General features: G+C 35.8%; 1 protein-coding gene across 3 annotated transcripts in view; it reads right to left on the reverse strand.

Moving 5' to 3' along the window:
- LOC138699463 (phospholipid-transporting ATPase ABCA3-like) overlaps window positions 1-21,202 on the reverse strand; it is a 92,381-nt gene that overhangs the window by 9,465 nt on the left and 61,714 nt on the right. For 2 of the 3 annotated variants that reach the window (XM_069825358.1, XM_069825356.1), the window contains exons 18-23: window positions 19,707-19,832; window positions 12,416-12,628; window positions 11,478-11,750; window positions 8,535-8,776; window positions 5,753-5,900; window positions 950-1,160 (exon numbers count right to left, since the gene is read on the reverse strand). In XM_069825358.1, coding sequence (XP_069681459.1) covers window positions 950-1,160; window positions 5,753-5,900; window positions 8,535-8,776; window positions 11,478-11,750; window positions 12,416-12,628; window positions 19,707-19,832 — 1,213 coding nt within the window. The remainder of the gene's footprint in view (window positions 1-949; window positions 1,161-5,752; window positions 5,901-8,534; window positions 8,777-11,477; window positions 11,751-12,415; window positions 12,629-19,706; window positions 19,833-21,202) is intronic. The other variant, XM_069825357.1, reaches the window with a different exon arrangement.

The following is a 21,202-nucleotide window of genomic DNA, read 5'->3' on the forward strand; positions in this document are numbered from 1 at the left end:
TAGTAAACATAGAACAATTTAAAGCAACAATGTTGAAGATAGATATTTTTGTTTTGCAAATTTGCCGTCATTGAACAGAAACCAAGATGGAGATTTCATTGCAACTAATTAGAAATTCCTCTTTCAGGTATGTAATAAACGATCTTCGCACAAAATAATGTACGACACACGAGTGGTATGTTTTCTTTCAATTCTCGGAAATTAAAAAGCTGAACTACGTTTCGCTTTTTCAAACTTTTCCTCGAACATGAAAACTTCAACATACCGCTCTTGTAACGCATATTACTATTATTCAATTAAAATCTCTGTATCTAGTAGTTGAACAAGTAGGCAGACAGGCAGATCATTTCAAACACGTTACAAAGAACACATCACAGCCATAACAAAATTACAAAACACTTCCACATATGAGGAACACATCACAAATGCTAACCACACATACAGAGACATCAACACAGACATGGAAATTCTACACATCACCCAACCTAAAAGCCAGAAACTAAACACACTAGAACAATACGAAATATATAAAAACACAAAAAACACATCCAAATGAAATTCTCAACACACAACTCAATTTCAGAACACACACACTCTTTGACTCCACATTACACTACATAAACACACCCCCACAGGAAACAAAACAAAAGGCGCCAAGATCAGCAACAACCAGTTCTGATGATGGCCAATAGCAGGCCGAAACACGTTAACAAGGTAACATAAAATTTAACACGTGAAAGATATATAATACGTTTTCAAAAATGATGTAGTGTTAAAAGTTGTGTAATCAAGATGTATAATGAAGTAATTTATATCAATGGGAAACGTTTACTTGGTGAAAATAAAAGTAAAAGAAAATATCCATTGCTGAAACAAATTCTGCTGAAGTTTAGAGTCAATATGCAAGACATAACAATGGAAACTCTGTTTGTCGAACTGTTTAACATACCTGTGAGAGGTCAGAACAATAGATTGACCAGACTTCTGGACAGAAGACATCACGTTCCACAACTTCCGTCTGGACACGGGATCCACTCCGCTGGTTGGTTCATCCAAGAAGATGATTGGAGGGTTTCCTATCAGGGCCATGGCTGCGTTCAGTTTGCGTTTGTTTCCTCCACTGTACGTGCCACACTGTCTGTTCTCATACTCCGTAAGTCCTGTTCACATAGACATGAGTATGTTAGTATTCTGTTCTGTTCTTTAACTTTTTGTTAAATTTTAACTGCTTGTATACTTTGTGACCTGGTTGAGTGTAAGAGAAGGCCCTATGGCCTTAACTCTGCCAGTATAAATAAAGAATTATTATTATTATTATTATTATTATTATTATTATTATTATTATTATTATTATTACAAAATATTGTAGATAATCCAAAAATATAGTACTTATTTACTTACTGGCTTTTAAGGAACCCGTAGGTTGATTGCCGCCCTCACATAAACCCGCCAGCGGTCCCTATCCTCAGAAAGATTAATCCAGTCTCTACCATCATATCCTACCTCCCTCAAATCCATTTTAATATTATCTTCCCATCTACGTCTCGGCCTCCCCAAAGGTCTTTTTCCCTCCGGCCTCCCAACTAACACTCTATATGCATTTCTGGATTCGCCCATACGTGCTACATGTCCTGCCCATCTCAAACGTCTGGATTTTATGTTCCTAATTATGTCAGATGAAGAATACAATGCGTGCAGTTCTGCGTTGTGTAACTTTCTCCATTCTCCTGTAACTTCATCCCGCTTAGCCCCAAATATTTTCCTAAGAACCTTATTCTCAAACACCCTTAATCTCTGTTCCTCTCTCAAAGTGAGAGTCCAAATTTCACAACCATACAGAACAACCGGTAATATAACTGTTTTATAAATTCTAACTTTCAGACTTTTTGACAGAAGACTAGATGACAAAAGCTTCTCAACCGAATAATAACAGGCATTTCCCATATTTATTCTGCGTTTAATTTCCTCCCGAGTGTCATTTAGATTTGTTACTGTTGCTCAAAGATATTTGAATTTTTCCACCTCTTTGAAGGATAAATCTCCAATTTTTATAGTTCCATTTCGTACAAGACATAATCATATACTTAGTCTTTTTGGGATTTACTTCCAACCCTATCGCTCTACTTGCTTCAACAAGAATTTCCGCGTTTTCCCTAATTGTTTGTGGATTTTCTCCTAACATATTCATGTCATCCGCATAGACAAGAAGCTGATGTAACCTGTTCAATTCCAAACCCTCTGTGTTATCCTGATCTTTCCTAATGGCATATTCTAGAGCGAAGTTAAAAAGTAAAGGTGATAGTGCATCTCCCTGCTTTAGCCCGCAGTGAATTGGAAAAGCATCAGATAGAAAATGGCCTATACGGACTCTGCTGTAAGTTTCCCAAAAATATAGTATGTTATCAAAATAAAATTGAACAAATGAAAATTAATAATGAATCTTAAATTCAAACATTAGTAAAAGTTGATAAAAATAAGTGATAAAATACGGAAACTATACAATAGACACCTGGAGGGGATAAATAATCACAATTGGTGACATGTATTTATTTTTTAAGGTGACATGTATTTATTTAGCCTGACGAGTTACTCCGTTGGTTTGAATTGTAAATTATTTAAAAATAGCTTGTAAGAGGATCTTAGACTAGAAATGTTTAGTTTAAATGTAGTTCTGTTTATAAGTATGAAGAAGGGTGTAATTGTTTGTCTTATTTGAACTGTTGTATCAGTGAAGTTATGATTTTACAGTGCAGAATAGTTCCGATCAGTGATAATTTATAGTGTCAATTAAATGTGTTCTATAGTGTCAGTGAAATGTGTTCTAAAGTGTCAGTGAAATGTGTCATAGTGCCAGTACAGTGAGTGAGATGACTGTAAAGTGAAAGATTATTATCAGTATACCAATGTGAAACTTATGTAGGGCCTAAATATATGTGGGTTGAAATGTAAAATTAGGTTCATTTATTAATTAGGTTATTTTATATATTATTATTAATTGTAACTATTGTGTATAATTGTATTGTGTATTCTAATTGTATTGTGTATATAATTGTATTGTGTATCTAATTGTATTGTGTATCTAATTGTATTGTGTACTGTATAATTGTATTGTCTATTGTAGAATTGTATTGTATATTGTTTATACCAGTATTGTTTGTACCACTGCCACCGGGTGCTTGCCCACTTGCAGTGTAAATAAATAAATACATACATACATACATACATACATACAATTGTCGAGTATTCAGGGTGCGAATTCATGGGAGGGATGCCAGGGATCATTCCCGCTGGAGAATCTGGTATCTCCTGCTGAAAAGGTATTCATTTGTCCCCACTACCGTGAACATGAGAAAGAACCGAAGAAAGTACCTTTCACATGAAGGGAGGAGTAGAAGCATGACAGAACAGCAACAGGGCAAAATCGCTGAAGATGTTAAAAGCCTGGACATTGAGTGGGACTGCTGCAGTCCTCGCAAGAGAAGGGGTCCAAGCCCTTGCACTGTGCGAGTGACACTCTAGTAAACTGGCCCCAAATACAGAAGGCAATAGGTTAAATCCAAAGCTCTATTTCGAAGTTCTAATTTGGAAAAATACAGAAACTTTTGTGGGGAGGGAGATGTATGTCATGCCCCATTTATGTATATACCAGTACAGTAAAACCCCGATTATCCGACACCCTATTACCCGATTGAAGGATTATCCGACTATCTTTCTCTCACTTTTTTTTTTTTGCTACAGAAACACATTAAGTACTACTGTACGTTATATAAGTACGTATTTTTTCTAGAGAGTGTCAAGCCTTAACACTTATCCAGTTTGGTCTACTGTTACAGTTGCTGTACTGTACAACTTCTATATGAAATGTATTCCACGAGTGTCAAAAGAAAACATTTTGTGATAAATATCGAAACAAAAATGCAAATAATTGAGTGATTTGGGGAAAGAGAAACTGTGGCTCATCTCGCATCAGAATACGAGACTGATGTTACAACTGTGCGGGATTTAATACAAATTAAGGATGAAGTGTATAGAGTGTTGTATATTTTCAGTTTCCCAGTTTGTTGGTATGTACAAGAGGCCTACTTGACATTTTTTTTTACAAAGATTACAAAGATTTTTATTGCAGGCAAAAATTACATACAATAACAAAGATTATTAAATACTATTGCAATACTCGTATATGAATATTCTTTAAAATTCGAAATTGATTACCAATCTCGTAGTCAAATAACCTACAATTATTGTATAAATAAAAGGTAACTTGAATAATTTCGAGGGAAAAATTGTTCCGGACCCGGGACCTTTGGTTTAACGTACCAACGCTCTACCACTGAGCTACCCGGGAACTCTAACCGACACCGATCCAATTTTTCCCTCTATATCCACAGACCTCAAAGTGGGCTGACAACCGTCAAGCAACCAACTTCCAGTGCACACTAACTCCGTGTGACTTAAATTGTGGTTTTCTGTTAACGAACAGTGACGTGTATTATGCAAATCAAGATTTCAGGTATAACTCCCTGTAAAGTTGATTTGAATAATTTCGAGGGAAAAATTGTTAGTGTGCACTCGAAGTTGGTTGCTTGACGGTTGTCAGCCCACTTTGAGGTCTGTGGATATAGAGGGAAAAATTGGATCGGTGTCGGTTAGAGTTCCCGGGTAGCTCAGTGGTAGAGCGTTGGTACGTTAAACCAAAGGTCCCGGGTTCGATACCCGGCTCCGGAACAATTTTTCCCTCGAAATTATTCAAATCAACTTTACAGGGAGTTATACCTGAAATCTTGATTTGCAAAAGGTAACTTGATCACACCCGAAAAAGCAAGATGCTTGAAAATTAGATGCACTGAAGTTTATAGAGTATGTAAATCTACAACATGAGACATCTAGGCCTACTATTCCTATCTTTCCGCTGACAGCCATTACAAGGAGTTTCCTTGCCCCTTAAAAGCACATAGTTGACAACCGAACTTAAATAATAATCTTCTAATCCACTACCTAGCGTGTTAAACATAATACAACGGAGGAAATTACGAAACTTCAGCTCTTATTCACTTAATTTGCGAAAATACGCAAATATGCTACGGATTATCCGATTTTTTCGATTAACCGTTCAGTCCATTCCCTTCATTACCACGGATAATAGAGGTTCTGCTGTAATTCTAGAAAGTTCCTAAAGTGGAACAGCAAAGATCAGGCCCGATGCAGACTAGCGTTAAAAGGATGCTGTGACGCAGCGTCCCATTGATGCGCGGTTTAAAAGTACATTGTTCTAAGTGACCAATACACACTTGGTTCCCAGGACGCAACATCAGGTAAAGATAGACGGCGGTGATGCAGCGTTAATTATCTAGTTGCGGTTTCTGCTAGAACGTGGCATCACCACTGGCTGCTGCGTTCTGGCACTTCATTGTTGACTGTTTTTCAGTACACACGTGCGTCTATCAGCTATAGTATGGACAGCGAAATCGACGTAGAACAATGCATCATTATGACGCTACGTGTGGATGGGTGGACACAGGGACGCAGCATTAACCAAATAATTGGACGCGCGTCTTTATGACGCTAGTCTGCATCGGACCTCAGAGTGAGACAAGTGGCCAACAGGCTTGGAGCTCACATATTAAATTTTACTCGACCCAAATTTCCTTGCAAAGATGTGTTAACACGTACCTTTTAATTGTTTCTCCCTTGACATTAACATTTACAAGACATATTCAGATCTTGCAGAGTTTTAATTTTTTTTATCACTTACCCATTTGTGTTATCCACTTGTTGACTTCGTTGTTAACATCTACTGTAGAAACTCCACGAAGATTTGCAAAGAGTGCTAGCATTTCGCGACCTGTCAGAGCTTCATTTATGGCATCAAACTGTGGACAATAGCCAATCTGCGCAAGGAACTGAAAAAAGAAAAAAAAAATCACTAATAAACTGTAATGTTACAACTTTAAGATACTCATTTACTCTTGAATTTTAATTTTTCTTCAAAAAATTTTAATTTTTATTTTTATGTCATCTGAAAGCTTCAATTTTCTAGTTTAAAAAAATATATATATATATCAGTTTTATCTCTATGATGTTTGGTTAATTAATTAGCTGAGTTTATACTGATCGGAAACATCCATTCTTTAAACAGGATGTGCAGTTCTGCAAGTGTCAATCCATCACATTCCGTTATTTTATATATTTTTTGTGTAATAACCAGGGGCGGCTTTCGAAGAGGGGCTGCGGAGCTGCAGCACCCCCAGACATTTGTGGTTCTTGTCTCGTTTTATGTTGTGAAATACATTTATTATACAGTCTTTATTCAGCGGCTCGAATTTAAAAAAAAATTTCGCTCTCATGACATGCACGCAATCGTTAGTGAAGTCACTTCCTCCCCTGGTGCTGCCAGATCGAAACCAGAGACAAGGACTATAGGGTGAAGCCAGTTCCTCCCCTGGAGCTGCCAGTCTCGTCTCGGATGGTTTGCGCGTTAGTTTTACCCCTCCTCCCTGCTGCCCCTTGCCGTGAATCCAGAGTTTCCAGGCGCTGCAAAATTTGCAGCAGTTTGTCTGTAGCGCGCAGTTTTAAATACATTTTCTTTAATGTTGTGAGTATAACAAGTGCAACAATGTTTAATTCTGTACAATATTTACAGTCAATTCATTTCAGTACCTTAACAATTCAGGAGAAATGTGAAATTAAGTGCCCATCAGTTGAATCTCATAATGGAAAGAGCCTCTAAACAAAATACAAAGGCTCGCATATTTTTTTGATAATTTATCCAGTATCCCTGCTTTCTTCTCTCGATCTCCACACAGTCTGTATTAGATTAATGTGTTTCAAAGACAATTCCATCAACTGGGGCAACAAGATGGATTTAAAATAAGAACAGTAAATGTTGTTCATGAGAAGAAGGAGCCATTGCTAGAATGTTTTAAAACCATAATGGAATCTGAAACATCTGACATCACAATAAATGAGGCAAGCGCCCTGGTGCGTACTCTTGAATATCCTGAATTCAATTTCTGGCTCAGTTATTTTTTTCATTTATTGATGTATCATGTATTATATATTATACAACCAACTACAACATCGCCAGTTAGATATTTCTAAGGTTCAAATCTGCATATAAAAAATTAAATTATGGTTTATTTCACGACACTCGCAACTGCGGGGTTATATCAGGTCGCGGTCGCCGGTGTGCCGGAATTTTGTCCCGCAGGATTCTTTTAAATGCCAGTAAATCTACTAACATGAGCCTGTCTCATTTAAACACAACTTACAAGATAAGGCGCATGGAACTAATTTTTAAATAAAGTAAGTTGCTTGGTTTATTTTTGTATGCAGCCCCCCTTAATTCAATACCCACGAGCCGCCACTGGTAATAACATTTCGAACTTGGCCATAGAGTATGATGTATTATTTTTCATACAGTAAGGAGCTGTGTTCCAATTGTGTTTTATGGCAGTGAAACTTGGACTCTGTCGAAGAAAATGGAACAACAACTGATGACATGGGAAAGGAAAATTCTAAGGAAAATCTATGGTCCTAAATATGAGAATGCATGGGCACTGGAGAATTAGATATAATACAGAACTGAAAACTCAATATAAATCTCCAGATATTGTTGCTGAAATCAAAGCCCGTAGGTTGGAATGGTTAGGACATGTAATCAGGATGAATGATCAGAGAATACCAAAAAAGATTCTAAACACAAAACCAGAAGGCAGGCGCAATATTGGCAGACAGAAACTAAGATGGTTGGATGGAGTGGAGGACGATTTAAGGACTCTAGGCGTGAGAAGATGGAGGCAGAAGGCTCTGGTTGGACAGGAATGGACCAAGATCCTAAGGGAGGCCAAGGCTAGACTACAAGGACCGTAGTGCCAAAGAAGAAGAAGAAGAAGGAGCTGTGTTTTTGGTTTTACAATTTTTCATACCCTCAGGACGTATATTTTTCTCCATATTCAGTTTTACATAATTTTATAACATACTGTTAACATGAAGTGCACTTAGAATTGAGATATTTTCATCATTCTTACACCAAATTGAAGCTAATTAATGTAGCAAACTGCCGAACTATAAACAGCGTCCTACTGCTTAAGAAAGTTAATTTTAAAATTCCAAGACATTTAATTTTTATTTTTGTGTTTGAAATTTTCAAAAAAATAAAATGGCATTTTTCCTCAATGGGATAAGATAGAGATGAGCTTATTCTATGTTCTTTTAGGAGTACTAAGACAGTGAAAGACATTTTTTTGTAACATACAAACAGTGGACCAAGGACTAAAACAAAGAAATTTCAATTTTCTACTTGAAAAAATTGTCCCCCTTCCCCCTCAAATATCCTAAAAAATATTTGAGGGGTCTGTTTTATCTGAAAATTCTTAATTTTGTGTCAACTAATCAAGGAAAAAAGAGTTTTTAAAAATTAAATAAAAACTGCTAATTTTTCTTCCAAGAGTAAATAAGTATTAGGGAACTAAAATTTTTTAGTTTTTATCAGTGATTCATTCAGTTATTTTGATAACTGTATAAATTTCTCTTACCTTGCGTCTTTCATCCGTCAATCCATAAGGAGGAATCCATGCGTCTCCAGCAGAAGGTACTTCATCTCCAGTAAGCATCCTGAATGTGGTTGTTTTTCCTGCACCATTGACTCCAAGTAACCCAAAACATTCACCACGACCTACTCCAAAACTAACCCCCTTTACTGCAGCAAAGTTTCTCTTAAAAGTCTTGGCTAATTCATACACAAGCATGCTGTCGCCATCGTCTTGCTCAATGTATGCTGTAACAAGTAAATATTATCCCCGTAAAATCATTGACACAAAGTTTATAGTAGGTATATGAATTCAAATATCTAACAGCATTAAATCACATCACCATATTCTTAGTTAAAGAATAATCATTTCCACAATTTTCAGATATATTGAATAGTGAAAATCAGAGCACCAAATAAGTCAGAACAAGTTACTTGGTTGAGGTTTTCCCTCAACCCATTAAGAGCAAATGCTGGGTAACTAACCATGCTGGACTCTGGACTCATTTCACTGGCATTATCACCTTCATTTCATTCAAATGCTAAATAACCTGAGATGTTGATACAGCGTCGTAAAATAACCCACTAAAAAAGACCAGAGGACCTGAGATGTTGATACAGCGTTGTAAAATAACCCACTAAAAAGAAAGACCAGAGGAGTTGCTTATACTCTGTTGGACTTGTTATGTCGGGCTAATCCAGATGACTGATCAACAGAGTAGGTGACCCATCTTGTCTTATCTGTCAGTCCTGACGACGGAACCTGTATGTGATAGCTGTAGAAATGTTGGAAATGTCAAGTTCCAGGACACGGTGCAATTCTCAAAAGATTAACTCTGATGAAGAAATGAAATATTTAAAATACTGGTACCGAGAAAAATATCCTATTAAGATAAAAAAATGTTTAATTAAAGCAAATCATATGCTAAATTTATAATTTTTGCTAACTGCAATGTGATATTACATTTAAATAAAATAATTATCACCACCATATCATCATCACATAGGCCTTAATATATAACTTACACTCAGAAATCTGTATTCATTTCATAAAAGTTAAAAACAATTTTAAATATATCTCTCTTCAATGAGTCTTGGGCCAACATTTTTTTACCTGCAATATTTCTGTAATATAATAATTTGTATGAAAATCTGTCTGAATCCATTCCTAGCACGTGTTCTTTCAAATTAATTTTATATTGAGAGAAATTTCTCCGAATCAATAAGTACATAGGCATCCAAATTACCTTTTCACATTTTTTTTTTTTCTGTGACAAACCAATACTACTTACTTACTTACTGGCTTTTAAGGAACCCGGAGGTTCATTGCCACCCTTACATAAGCAAGCCATTGGTCCCTATCCTGAGAAAGATTAATCCAGTCTCTATCATCATATCCCACCTCCCTCAAATCCATTTTAATATTATCTTCCCATCTACGTCTCGGCCTCCCCAAAGGTATTTTCCCCTCTGGCCTCCCAACTAACACTTTATATTCATTTCTGCCCATACGTGCTACATGCCCTGCCCATCTCAAACGTCTGGATTTAATGTTCCTAATTATGTCAGGTAAAGTATACAATGCGTGCAGCTCTGCGTTGTGTAACTTTCTCCATTCTCCTGTAACTTCATCCCTTTTAGCCTCAAATATTTTCCTAAGAACCTTATTCTCAAAAACCCTCTCTCAAAGTAAGAGTCTAAGTTTCACAGCCATACAGAACAACCGGTAATATAACTGTTTTATAAATTCTAACTTTCAGATATTTTGACAGCAGACTAGATGATAAAAGCTTCTCAACCGAATAATAACACGCATTTCCCATATTTATTCTGCGTTTAATTTCCTCCCGAGTGTCATTTATATTTGTTACTGTTGCTCCAAGAGTGACAAACCAATAATATTTAAAAATTGTATAATGTCAACAGGGGCTGTTCTGGAAATTTGAAAAATTTTTTTCAAGATATTTGAGTGAAATATTGAAGGTGATCACAATGTATTTGGTTAAAAATTTCCTATTAAGATAAAAAATGTTTAATTAAAGCAAATCATAAGCTAAATTTATAATTTTTGCTAACTGCAATGTAATAGGCCTATCACATTTAAATAAAATAATTATCACCATCATCTCTGCTGTCGTCGTCGTCGTCACCATCATCATCATCATCATCATCATCATCATCATCATCATCACATAGGCCTTAATATATAACTTACACCCATAAATCTGTATTAGTTTCATAAAAGTTAAAAACAATTTTAAATATATCTCTTCAATGAATCTTGGGCCAACATTTTTTTACCTGCAATATTTCTGTAATATGATAATTTGTATGATAATCTGTCTGAATCCATTCCCAGTACGTGTTCTTTCAAATTAATTTTATATTGAGAGAAATCTCTCCGAATCTACAAGTACATCGGCATCCAAATTGCCTTTTCACATTTTTTTTTATTATTATTTCTTGCTGTGACAAACCAATAATATTTAAACATTGTATAATGTCAACAGGGGCCGTTCTGGAATTTGAAAATTTTTTTTCAAGATATTTCAGTGAAATATACTTTGAAGGTGATCACATTGTATTTGGTTAAAAATGTAGGTAAAAGTGTTTTTTTTAAACCAGTCTCATTCCTTATTGTCAGATCTCGTATAATATCTACAGCTGATGTCCACAACTGTGGAGTAACAGTTAGCGCGTCTGGCCGCAAAACTAGGTGGCCCGGGTTCAATTCCCGGTCAGGGCAAGTTATCTGTTTGAGGTTTTCTCCGGGGTTTTCCCTCAACCCTATATGCTGGGTAACATTCAGTGTTGGACCCTGGACTCATTTCATGGGCATTATCACTTTCATCTCATTCAAATGCTAAATAACCTAAGATGTTGATAAAGCGTCGTAAAATAACCTACTAAAAAAAAATCTACAGCTGATCAGTTGCAGGAAACAACTTACCTCTCAATTTATTACTCACACGGTCTTTTTCCATCCACACATCTTGCTCCAAAATTTCATTACTTGCTTGGGATCTGAAGATCGATTTCATAATTGCATTATTCACAAATGCGAACGCATTGTACTCAATCAGTAGTACCAGACCGAAATATAACACGGCATCTATTATCATATACAAAATTTCTTCACCAATTGCATTTTCATTAGCAGAGGTTGCAAAAGCCAAATAAGGTTTGTATTTTGCAGGACAAAAACCATCCCTGCAGCCAGGTTCTGAAATCAATAAGGTGACAATTTTGTACATAATGTAGCCTATACAAAGAGTCTCAAAATGGGAATTCTGTGCTTTAGAACAATAAAAGAATCATACAATTTATGTTGAAACTTTCGTACACTACTTTTAACACTTGAATATAAATAATTGATTAAATGGCGAAACCAAAAACTCAACACACTAGAACAATATGAAATATACAGACACACTAAACCACACCCCAATCAAATTCTCAACACACAGATCAATTTCACTATTTGACACAACTCTTCATCACACGAACGCACCCACACAACAGGCAGCGTAGTTGAGATAGCGCCGAGATCTAGTAGGCTCTGAGGATGGTGTCGAATAGCACCGAAACAGCTGTAAGCCGCACATGCTTACATAATTAACACGAGTAAGATCGCCATTTAATCAATTATTTACATACAATTTAGTTACTGACATGTTTCAGCACACTTCAATACAAGTATGACTTCCTTTCATTTCATGTATCGTATTCCACAAATCTTACATCCGTAGTTAATGTATTTTTTAGACGTGAAACAATTTTAAAGTCATACAAAAACACTTCGATGGGCCATTCTTAAAGATAGGTACAATTATGGACTCCTTCCATGGCTTTTACTACAGTAATAATAAAATTTAAATGAGAACTTACGACAGCATTCCTGCTCATCAGTTACACTGCAACTGTAAGTATTCTTCTTTAGTTTACATTCATAGTTGTTAAGAACCTGTTGCGAAAATCGTAGAAATCCGAATGACAGACTGAAATGTGGCAGCAATTGCAGAATGTATTTCAATCCATTACCGATGGCTTCATATTCTTTAGAGGATACCAATGCATATATAATGAAGGACAGGATTAAACCTAAAAAGAAAAACAAAATCAGTGAAAAGATGTGAAATAAAGCAAAAGCAAAATGTTATTATTACTCATTTATAAGTAAGGTAAATTATGAGTTCGGTAAGGAATTGTAAACTTTAACGCAAACTAAATGTAGTATGTATAAAATGTGATGGATGGATGGATGGATGGATGGATGGATGGATGGATGGATGGATGGATGGATGGATGGATGGATGGATGGATGGATGGATGGACGGACGGACGGATGGACGGATGGACAGATAGACAGATAGATAGACAGACAGACAGACAGACAGACAGACAGACAGACAGACAGACAGACAGACAGACAGACAGACAGACAGACAGATAGATAGATAGATAGATAGATAGATAGATAGATAGATAGATAGATAGATAGATAGATAGATAGATAGATAGATAGATAGATAGATAGACAGACAGATAGATAGATAGATAGATAGATAGATAGATAGATAGACAGATAGATAGACAGATAGAGACATAGACAGATAGAGACATAGACAGACAGACAGACAGACAGACAGATAGATAGATAGATAGCTAGATAGACAGATAGATAGATAGAATTTTATTGTCGAAGGCATAATATATGCATAGACATGGTCAAATATATACAATTACAATTTAATTTAAAATAAGTCAAATATAAAAAACATTATTCATTTCGAGGGCCCATGCGTGCATCCTCAAGATTGTAGGGACACAATTTTATTAATTTCGTTTTTATATAATTCCTAAATTCGAGAGAATTTTTTGTATATTTGATGTCATCAGGCAAACCATTGTAGATTTTGATACCAAAGACCATATAGGTTCTACTAGTGTTTGTAAGATGGTGTGCTGGAATAGTTAAACTCTTTTTGTTACGAGTATCCAGATGGTTCCAGATCCCCAAAAACAAATACCATGTGAAAGCCGTGACTCGACGTGTGCGAAATAATAAGACATTAATACATCGTGATTTATTATCGTCCTCAAAATTCTGACTTGATAACAAATGCTATTGAGTTTAGAAATTAAACTTGTGCAATGGGGTCTCCAAGACAAACAATCATCAAATGTAACGCCCAAGAATTTAGTAGTTTCCCATTTACATAAGTATTGATCTTGAATAGAAATATTGATGTCCTTCAAATTTCTCTTTTGAGAATTGTGAAAGTGAATATATCCGGTCTTATTAACATATAAGTGAAGCAGATTGCTATCAAACCATGTTTTGAGATCTTTTAACAGGTCGTAACAGGTATCACATAATACGTTTATGGAATACATAGTTTCGACAAATGTACAACATTACCAGTAAGTACCTACATAAAAAGTCAAACTTCTTAGACATCACCATAACCAAAACAAATAACAGACACGAATTCAAAATATATAGGAAACCCACTACAACCACAACACATATACACAATTCATCAAATCATCCCATATAACATAAACATGCAGCTTTCCGTACAATGACACACAGATTAATTAATATACCGATGAACAATGACAACTACACTGAAGAATTAAACACAATAAAATATATAGCACAAGACAATGGATACAACCCTAACATAATAGACACACTAATAAAAAAGGCAAAACAAAAACAGACCAAACCAACACAAACAGCACGCGAGAATAAATACATAACATTAACATATCACAATACCAATACCCACAAAATTGCAACTTCATTCAGAAAACTAAAGTACAAAATTGCATACAAAACAAATAATACAACACAGAAATACTTAAATAACCACGCTAAACATTCAAATATATATAATTCAACTGGAGTTTACAAATTAAAATGCAATAGTTGCCCACATTTTTACATAGGACAGACAGGAAGATCCTTTCATACAAGATACAACGAACATATTAAAGCTATAACCAAACCTTACATTACATCAAATTATGCAGATCACATTATCGACAATAATCATGACTACAATAATATAGAAACAGATATGGAAATTTTACACATCACACCAAAAAGTTCACAGTTAAATATCCTAGAACAATACGAAATATATAAGAATACAATAGCACACCCACAATACATACTTAATATGCAACTACAGTTCAATACGCACACATTGTTTGACGTCATAGTACGTCATAGCATACAGACAACCAACCCCCACCATAGGAGCAACACACCCCCACCCCTACCATCGACAACTGCACATCGCAGAGCCAAAATCAGCAGTGGTTCAAGAGACACTGAAGACGACGACAAATAGCGTCGAAACGGGCCGTCTGTCGAAGGTAAATATCTTTTTAACAATTTTAACACTTTTAACGTGTGACAGAGTAAATTTTATGTTTATAAAAAGTAAAATAATGGCGAAGACTTTTCTGTGAATTGTTTTTATAGCAGCTCCATGACACAAAATCAAACTGTTCCCGAATTGGCAAGATGATAGTTAAAAGGTACACACGTATGCGCACACACACAAATTTGCATTTCGTTTCTTTAATTCTTTGTTTATTTTAAGTTTAAGCAGTGCTTTTCTCGTACTGTTCTGTAACAATCAGAGCTTTTTAAAAATAAGTCATGAAAATGCTTATGTGAAAAGAAAACTGTTCCTAGTGTATGAATACATGGCACGAATAGGATATTTAATTCCCTCAATATTTGTTTTGCCTCTGAGTGGGGTTCTGACTGATATGTACAGTCTTAGACAAAAAAAAAAAATGACCGCTGCCATACGCTAAGTCCCCTTCGGAAGACTTTGTTTGATTCCGTGAGAGCTTAGATTTACACGTTAACAAATTTCTTATACAAGACTCCACTCTGTTTTTCTTCGTTTTGGTTGTTTGTTGCATTTTCTGTCTATTTATAGATCAAATGTTACAATTATTGTACCTACACAGATTTCACATTTCTGATAATCCTACTTGTCTGTGGTGTAATAATCATGATGAAGATCTGGAACACATTCTTCTATACTGTCCATCCATAAACCACAAAAGAAGTAAATTAAAATCATCAGTACCAGTTGCAGAAGACACAGCCCTGCAGTGTATATTGACTACACCCCAACTCTGGCTACTAGCAACAGGCATCTATAATGAACACCGATCGAAATACCCCTCATTTCTCGCGAAAAGCAACAACTGAATAGACTATAGTGGACTTTATGTTGTCAGCAAACAACTGGATACATTAAGAAGATTGATTGATTGATTGATTGATTGATTGATTGATTGATTGATTGATTGATTGATTGATCAAATTTTATAAGTAATCCATAACAAAGATATATTCAAGGGCTAAAATGGGTGCAAAATAAACATCCCTTCCTTAGTCGTGTGAACCAGGCGCTATCCAAAGTGGACTTAGACAAATTCACACTGCAGGATAGCTGTCACTTTTTGTATCTAAGGCTGTACATCTCACTTGACGATATGTATCAGAGAAAGAACAATTGTTTGCATACATCTGAAGTGTGATTAGTGTAATATATTACTAGTCAGCCATTTATGCAATGGAGGGGGAAAGGAACTGGCCACACTATCCCATTATCTTCTGGTTTATTTGCCTCATGAGTGATTCCTTATTGGTGTCATTTATGAGGTTCAAACCTATCTTCAGACAGTTCACTAAACAACAACAATATTATACAAATCTGGCTTTTCAAGTAGGTATAGCTCCCTGTAAAGCTGACTGGAATAATTTCAAGGGAAAAATTGTTCCGCAGCCAGACATCGAACTGGGACCACCAATGCTCTACCGACTAAGCTACCCAGGAACTCTACCAGATCCCGATTCAATTATTCTCTTTTTATCCACATACTTCATGCGGGTTGACAAGACGTCAGAGACCCAACACTGAGTGCACACTTTCTAATTTCTGTGTGACTTAAATTTGTGGTTTTATATTAACGAACAGTAATGTGTATTATACGTGAAAAGCCAGATTTGTATAACATACGTTATTGTTTGTTAGCAGAAAACTACAAATTTAAGTCACACAGGAAGTGTGCACTCAATGTTGGATCTCTGCCATCTTGTCAACCCACTTGAGGTATGTGAATAAATAGGGAATAATTGAGTCAAGGTCTGGTAGAGTTCCAGGGTAGTTCAATCGGTAGAATGTTGGCGCGCTCAGCGAAATGTCCCGGGTTCAATGCCTGGCTCCGGAACAATTTTTCTCTTGAAATTATTCAACAACAATATTTGTTTGCTAGGGGTCTGGATGGGGCTCCTTTGATTATTTTTAATACACATATTTTTTTGCAAGAAAACCGTCCATTTTATTGAAAACTGCGAAAGGATAAATCATTCCTTATTAGTTTCTCTAATGATAAGGATAAAAATCAAAATCATATGGACAGTACTTATCGAGTAAACAGTGTTAACATTTAAGGGAAAAATATTTTTTCTGAGAAAAGTATTCATTTAGGACTAAAATAGTATTATAATTTTTTTGTTGTTTTCTATTAAAAAAATAAGCTGTTAAAATTTGCACAATCATATTACTTCCAACCTGTATACTAGTAATGCCCTAACAGTAGGCTAACGTAAACCAAAGTCAATTAAAAATTAATTAAAAGGAACATTGATCTGTAAGCAGAATGATTTAAGAAGCAAAGTACATCTCAAATCGACCGAAATACAGAGAAAATTGACCTTGCAATTTTTAAATACAATGAAACTTTTTCTGTCCGTTGACAACTGTGATACAATGCTTTGTGTAAAGTTTGAGGCATCAGATCTTCATAGTGTTTAAATTGAAAATATTTAAATTTATCGTATTTTCATAAAATTAGCAACTTTAAACTGTTATGGCTCCGAAACCCTTTGACCCAATGATCAAAATCATGGTTTATTTTGATGCTGAAAAAGTAAAGTTTATATTGACATGTAAACAGTTTTTCTTACTTTTTATGGAAATGGAGAAATTTAGATTTTTCTTCATTAAGACGCCTTTGCCCACGAAAAAATATTTTTAAAATATATGGTTAGATTCTGCATTGAAAGTACAAATAAACACATATTTTTTACTGGTGCACCGTTGATAAGAAAATATTGAAAATATCAAATAAAGAAAATAAATAGTACGCGCGTGAACTAACCAGCTGACTGTGAGATGGGAGATAGCCGAGGGAAGCAAGGCCAGGAGACAAACACGTGATGTGTCGTCTAGCAGTCATGGCTGTGCTAGCTTTATCACAGGTTTTCATAAACACAGGAGTAAAATGACGCCCAACGCTCGCTTATCTTCAGCTCTCTGCCAGTGCGTGCGGTACTGCGCCGTTCAAGTCTAGGCGTGTGAAAATAATCTATTTAATACCCTCGAAACTTATTGCCGAGCCACTAAGCAAACAATGCCGAATCCCTCTTAACAATGCAAGGTTTTTTCTCAATATTTTTTTACATTTTTACAAATGTCCAAAAAGCCTAAAAGCAAGTAAAATCAGATTATCTGTCTCTCTGTGTACAATAAAAATAAGGATTACTTCTTAACATAACCTACCAAATGTCAGCTTCAAAATGAGGTCTCGTTCAATGTTCTGCAGTAAATGGTTCCAGAGTTCTGAGCGCTGAAAGAGGCTTGTTTTTATAAAATACGCTAAATTTGTCGCTCAATAATATGAAAACCGTTTCACTTTCGATAGTATATATTTGAAAATGCACTCCCCTCAGCACCTTGTATAAGTAAGGAAAAAATTAGAGTGTAAAAAATGCGAGGTTTTTTACTGATCGATTTCATATTCATTGGAATAGCCCGTATACAAGATGAAGTGATCTCATCAAGTACAAGCATTCGATTGGTGACGAAGAATTTAAGACATCTCCATTCATAAAGGCACTATCAATCAGATCGAAGAAAAGAGTCGATCAGAGCCCCAGGTTGTTAGTACTATAGTTCGTTCTATAATGTCTGACAGGGGAAGTAAACATTGCCGGCAGGAAGTGAGAGAAGGATAATCAATGGCAGAGATCTCATTCCACGCTTATCTTGAAGTTGGGCGGTCTGAAGCGTCCTACACCAGACACAGGCAAAATCTCTTTCAGGCTTGCCCATGACTGTTTACGTCCGTGAGCGGGCTTACGCTTCGTATCGTTCGCCCGCCTGCACAAAAAAATATTTTTAAAATATATGGTTAGATTCCGCATTGAAAGTACAAATAAACACATATTTTTTACTGGTGCACCATTGATAAGAAAATATTGAAAATATCAAATAAAGAAAATAAATAGTACGCGCGTGAAGTAACCAGCTGATTGTGAGGCGGGATTTAGCCAGACAAGCAAGGCCAGAAGACAAACACGTGATGTTTCGTCTAGTAGCGCATAGCTGGGCTAGCTTTATCACAAGTTTTCATAAATACAGGAGTAAAATGACGCCCAACGCTCGCTTATCTTCAGCTCTTGGCCAGTGCTTTCTGTACTGGGCCGTTCAAGTCCAGGCATGTGAAAATAATTTATTTAATACCCTCGAAACTTATTGCCGAGCCACTAAGCAAACAATGCCGAATCCTTCTTAATAATGCAAGTTTTTTTTCTCAACTTTTTTCACATTTTTACAAATGGGCAAAAAGCCTAAAAGTAAGTAAAATCAGATTATTTGTCTCTCTGTATATAATAAAAATAAGGATTACTTCTTAACATAACCTACCAAATGTCAGCTTCAAAATAAGCTCCCGTTCAATGTTCTGCAGTAAACGGTTCCAGAGTTGTGAGCACTGAAAGAGGCTTGTTTTTATAAAATCGCTAAATTTGTCGCTCAATAACAAGGAAACCGTTTGACTTCCAATAGTATATTTTTGAAAATGCACTGTCTTCAGCATCTTGTATAAATAGGGAAAAAATTAGAGTATTAAAAAAATGTGAGGTTTTTTACTGATCGATTTCATATGGAATAGCCTGTATGACTAACTCCGTAGTGAAGACAGTGAACTCCATATCTGTCAGCTCGAGCATGTCATGGAAAGAATACACATTTATGTTATTCTCTGTCCAGAAAAGCATTAATGAAATAATTTGTGATCTCTTCTGATAACTTTGTTTAATTTATTATCTATATAACATTTAATATCTAAAACTCACCGATCAACATGTTGAGTATAACAAGAAAGGCAAAGGCTCCTGAATATGTTTTTCTGAAATAACTGAAGAGGTATGCACATGGAATGCCTCCCAATCCATATGCAGCCAATATGAAATAATATACGACTGCAACAAACAAATACAAAACATAAACTGTAGTATTAACCCTTAAGTAGTTGCATGGGGTGTTGTATTGAATAACCCTGTACTTCTGAAATTTTCAGTACCTTTCTTGGAATTGGTAAGGCAACAATAACTGTAAACATGTTTGAAATCGGAATTTGCATATTCGAGATAGCAACGATTTAAGTGATGTGGGGTGACGAAGAGTTACAACAATGCTCCTACCGGTATTCTAAATATAGTCCTGTCGCTCTTATTTCTGGCGGCCAATCACATTTAAACGTGTGCGTCTTGTGATTTGTTGATGATGACGTTATGCATTTCGATAAATACTTACGAGGCGTGTTCTTAAAGTAAGTTCCATTTTCAATTATAGCTGTCGCATTGCTGCAATCGTTATTTTGCGCATGCGTGTTTTCTTCTTCAGTCCTCAGACAAGCTGTGCATGCAGTTTCAGAGGTTCAGTCCGTGTGTGTGGTTAGTTGTGATCAGTTGAAATGTTTAAAGTGATCGAGCACCCCGCCGACTGTGAGATGCGGTCTGTTATTCGTTTCTTGAATGCGAGAAACATCAAACCAGCTGACATTCATCATCAACTTTGTGAGATGTATGGTGATGATGTCATTAGTGATGGAATGGTCAGGAGATGGGTTAGAAAGTTCAACGAGGGCCGCATCTCTGTGCATGATGAGTAGCATACTGGTCGGCCATCTTTGATCAATGACGATTTGGTGCGTGCTGTCGATAAAAAAATTCATGAGGGCAGGAGGTTCACAATTTCTTCGCTTTCCTTGAATTTTCCACAAATGTTGCGGAGTGGTTCGCAGGCGGGTGAATTCTACAATGAGGGGATAGAAAGACTTGTGCCACGACTCGATAAATGCCTCAATAATGGTGGAGATTATGGTGAGAAGTAATTGAAGTGTGGGGAATACCCAATGCTACAAAAATGGTTTGTAAATATTTTCCCGTTTACTTTCTACACCCTTTTGGAACGTACTTTAAGAACACGCCTCGTAATATAATCTCCCGCCATTTTGGCTCTTTCATTGGCGTTCGCAGAAAGCAAACGAGGGCGTTATTTGCTGCTCAATTATTTAATAATAATAATAATAATAATAATAATAATAATAATAATAATAATAATAATAATATTTATTTATCAGAAACCAGTGTACAAGGCCTGGATATGACATCGTCAGGTTCGATAATATACACACACGCACACATACACTCACACATACACAAACAAACTTAGCACAAATAAATATAGACAAGTAATTATAAGCAAATAAACATACATAGTAAAATAAACAATCACTGAGAAATAAACAAAACAAACACTGAGAGATAAACAGAGTATGCTGTAGGTT

The sequence above is a fragment of the Periplaneta americana genome, chromosome 5 (assembly GCF_040183065.1).
Source record: "Periplaneta americana isolate PAMFEO1 chromosome 5, P.americana_PAMFEO1_priV1, whole genome shotgun sequence".
Taxonomy (NCBI): Eukaryota; Metazoa; Arthropoda; class Insecta; order Blattodea; family Blattidae; genus Periplaneta; species Periplaneta americana.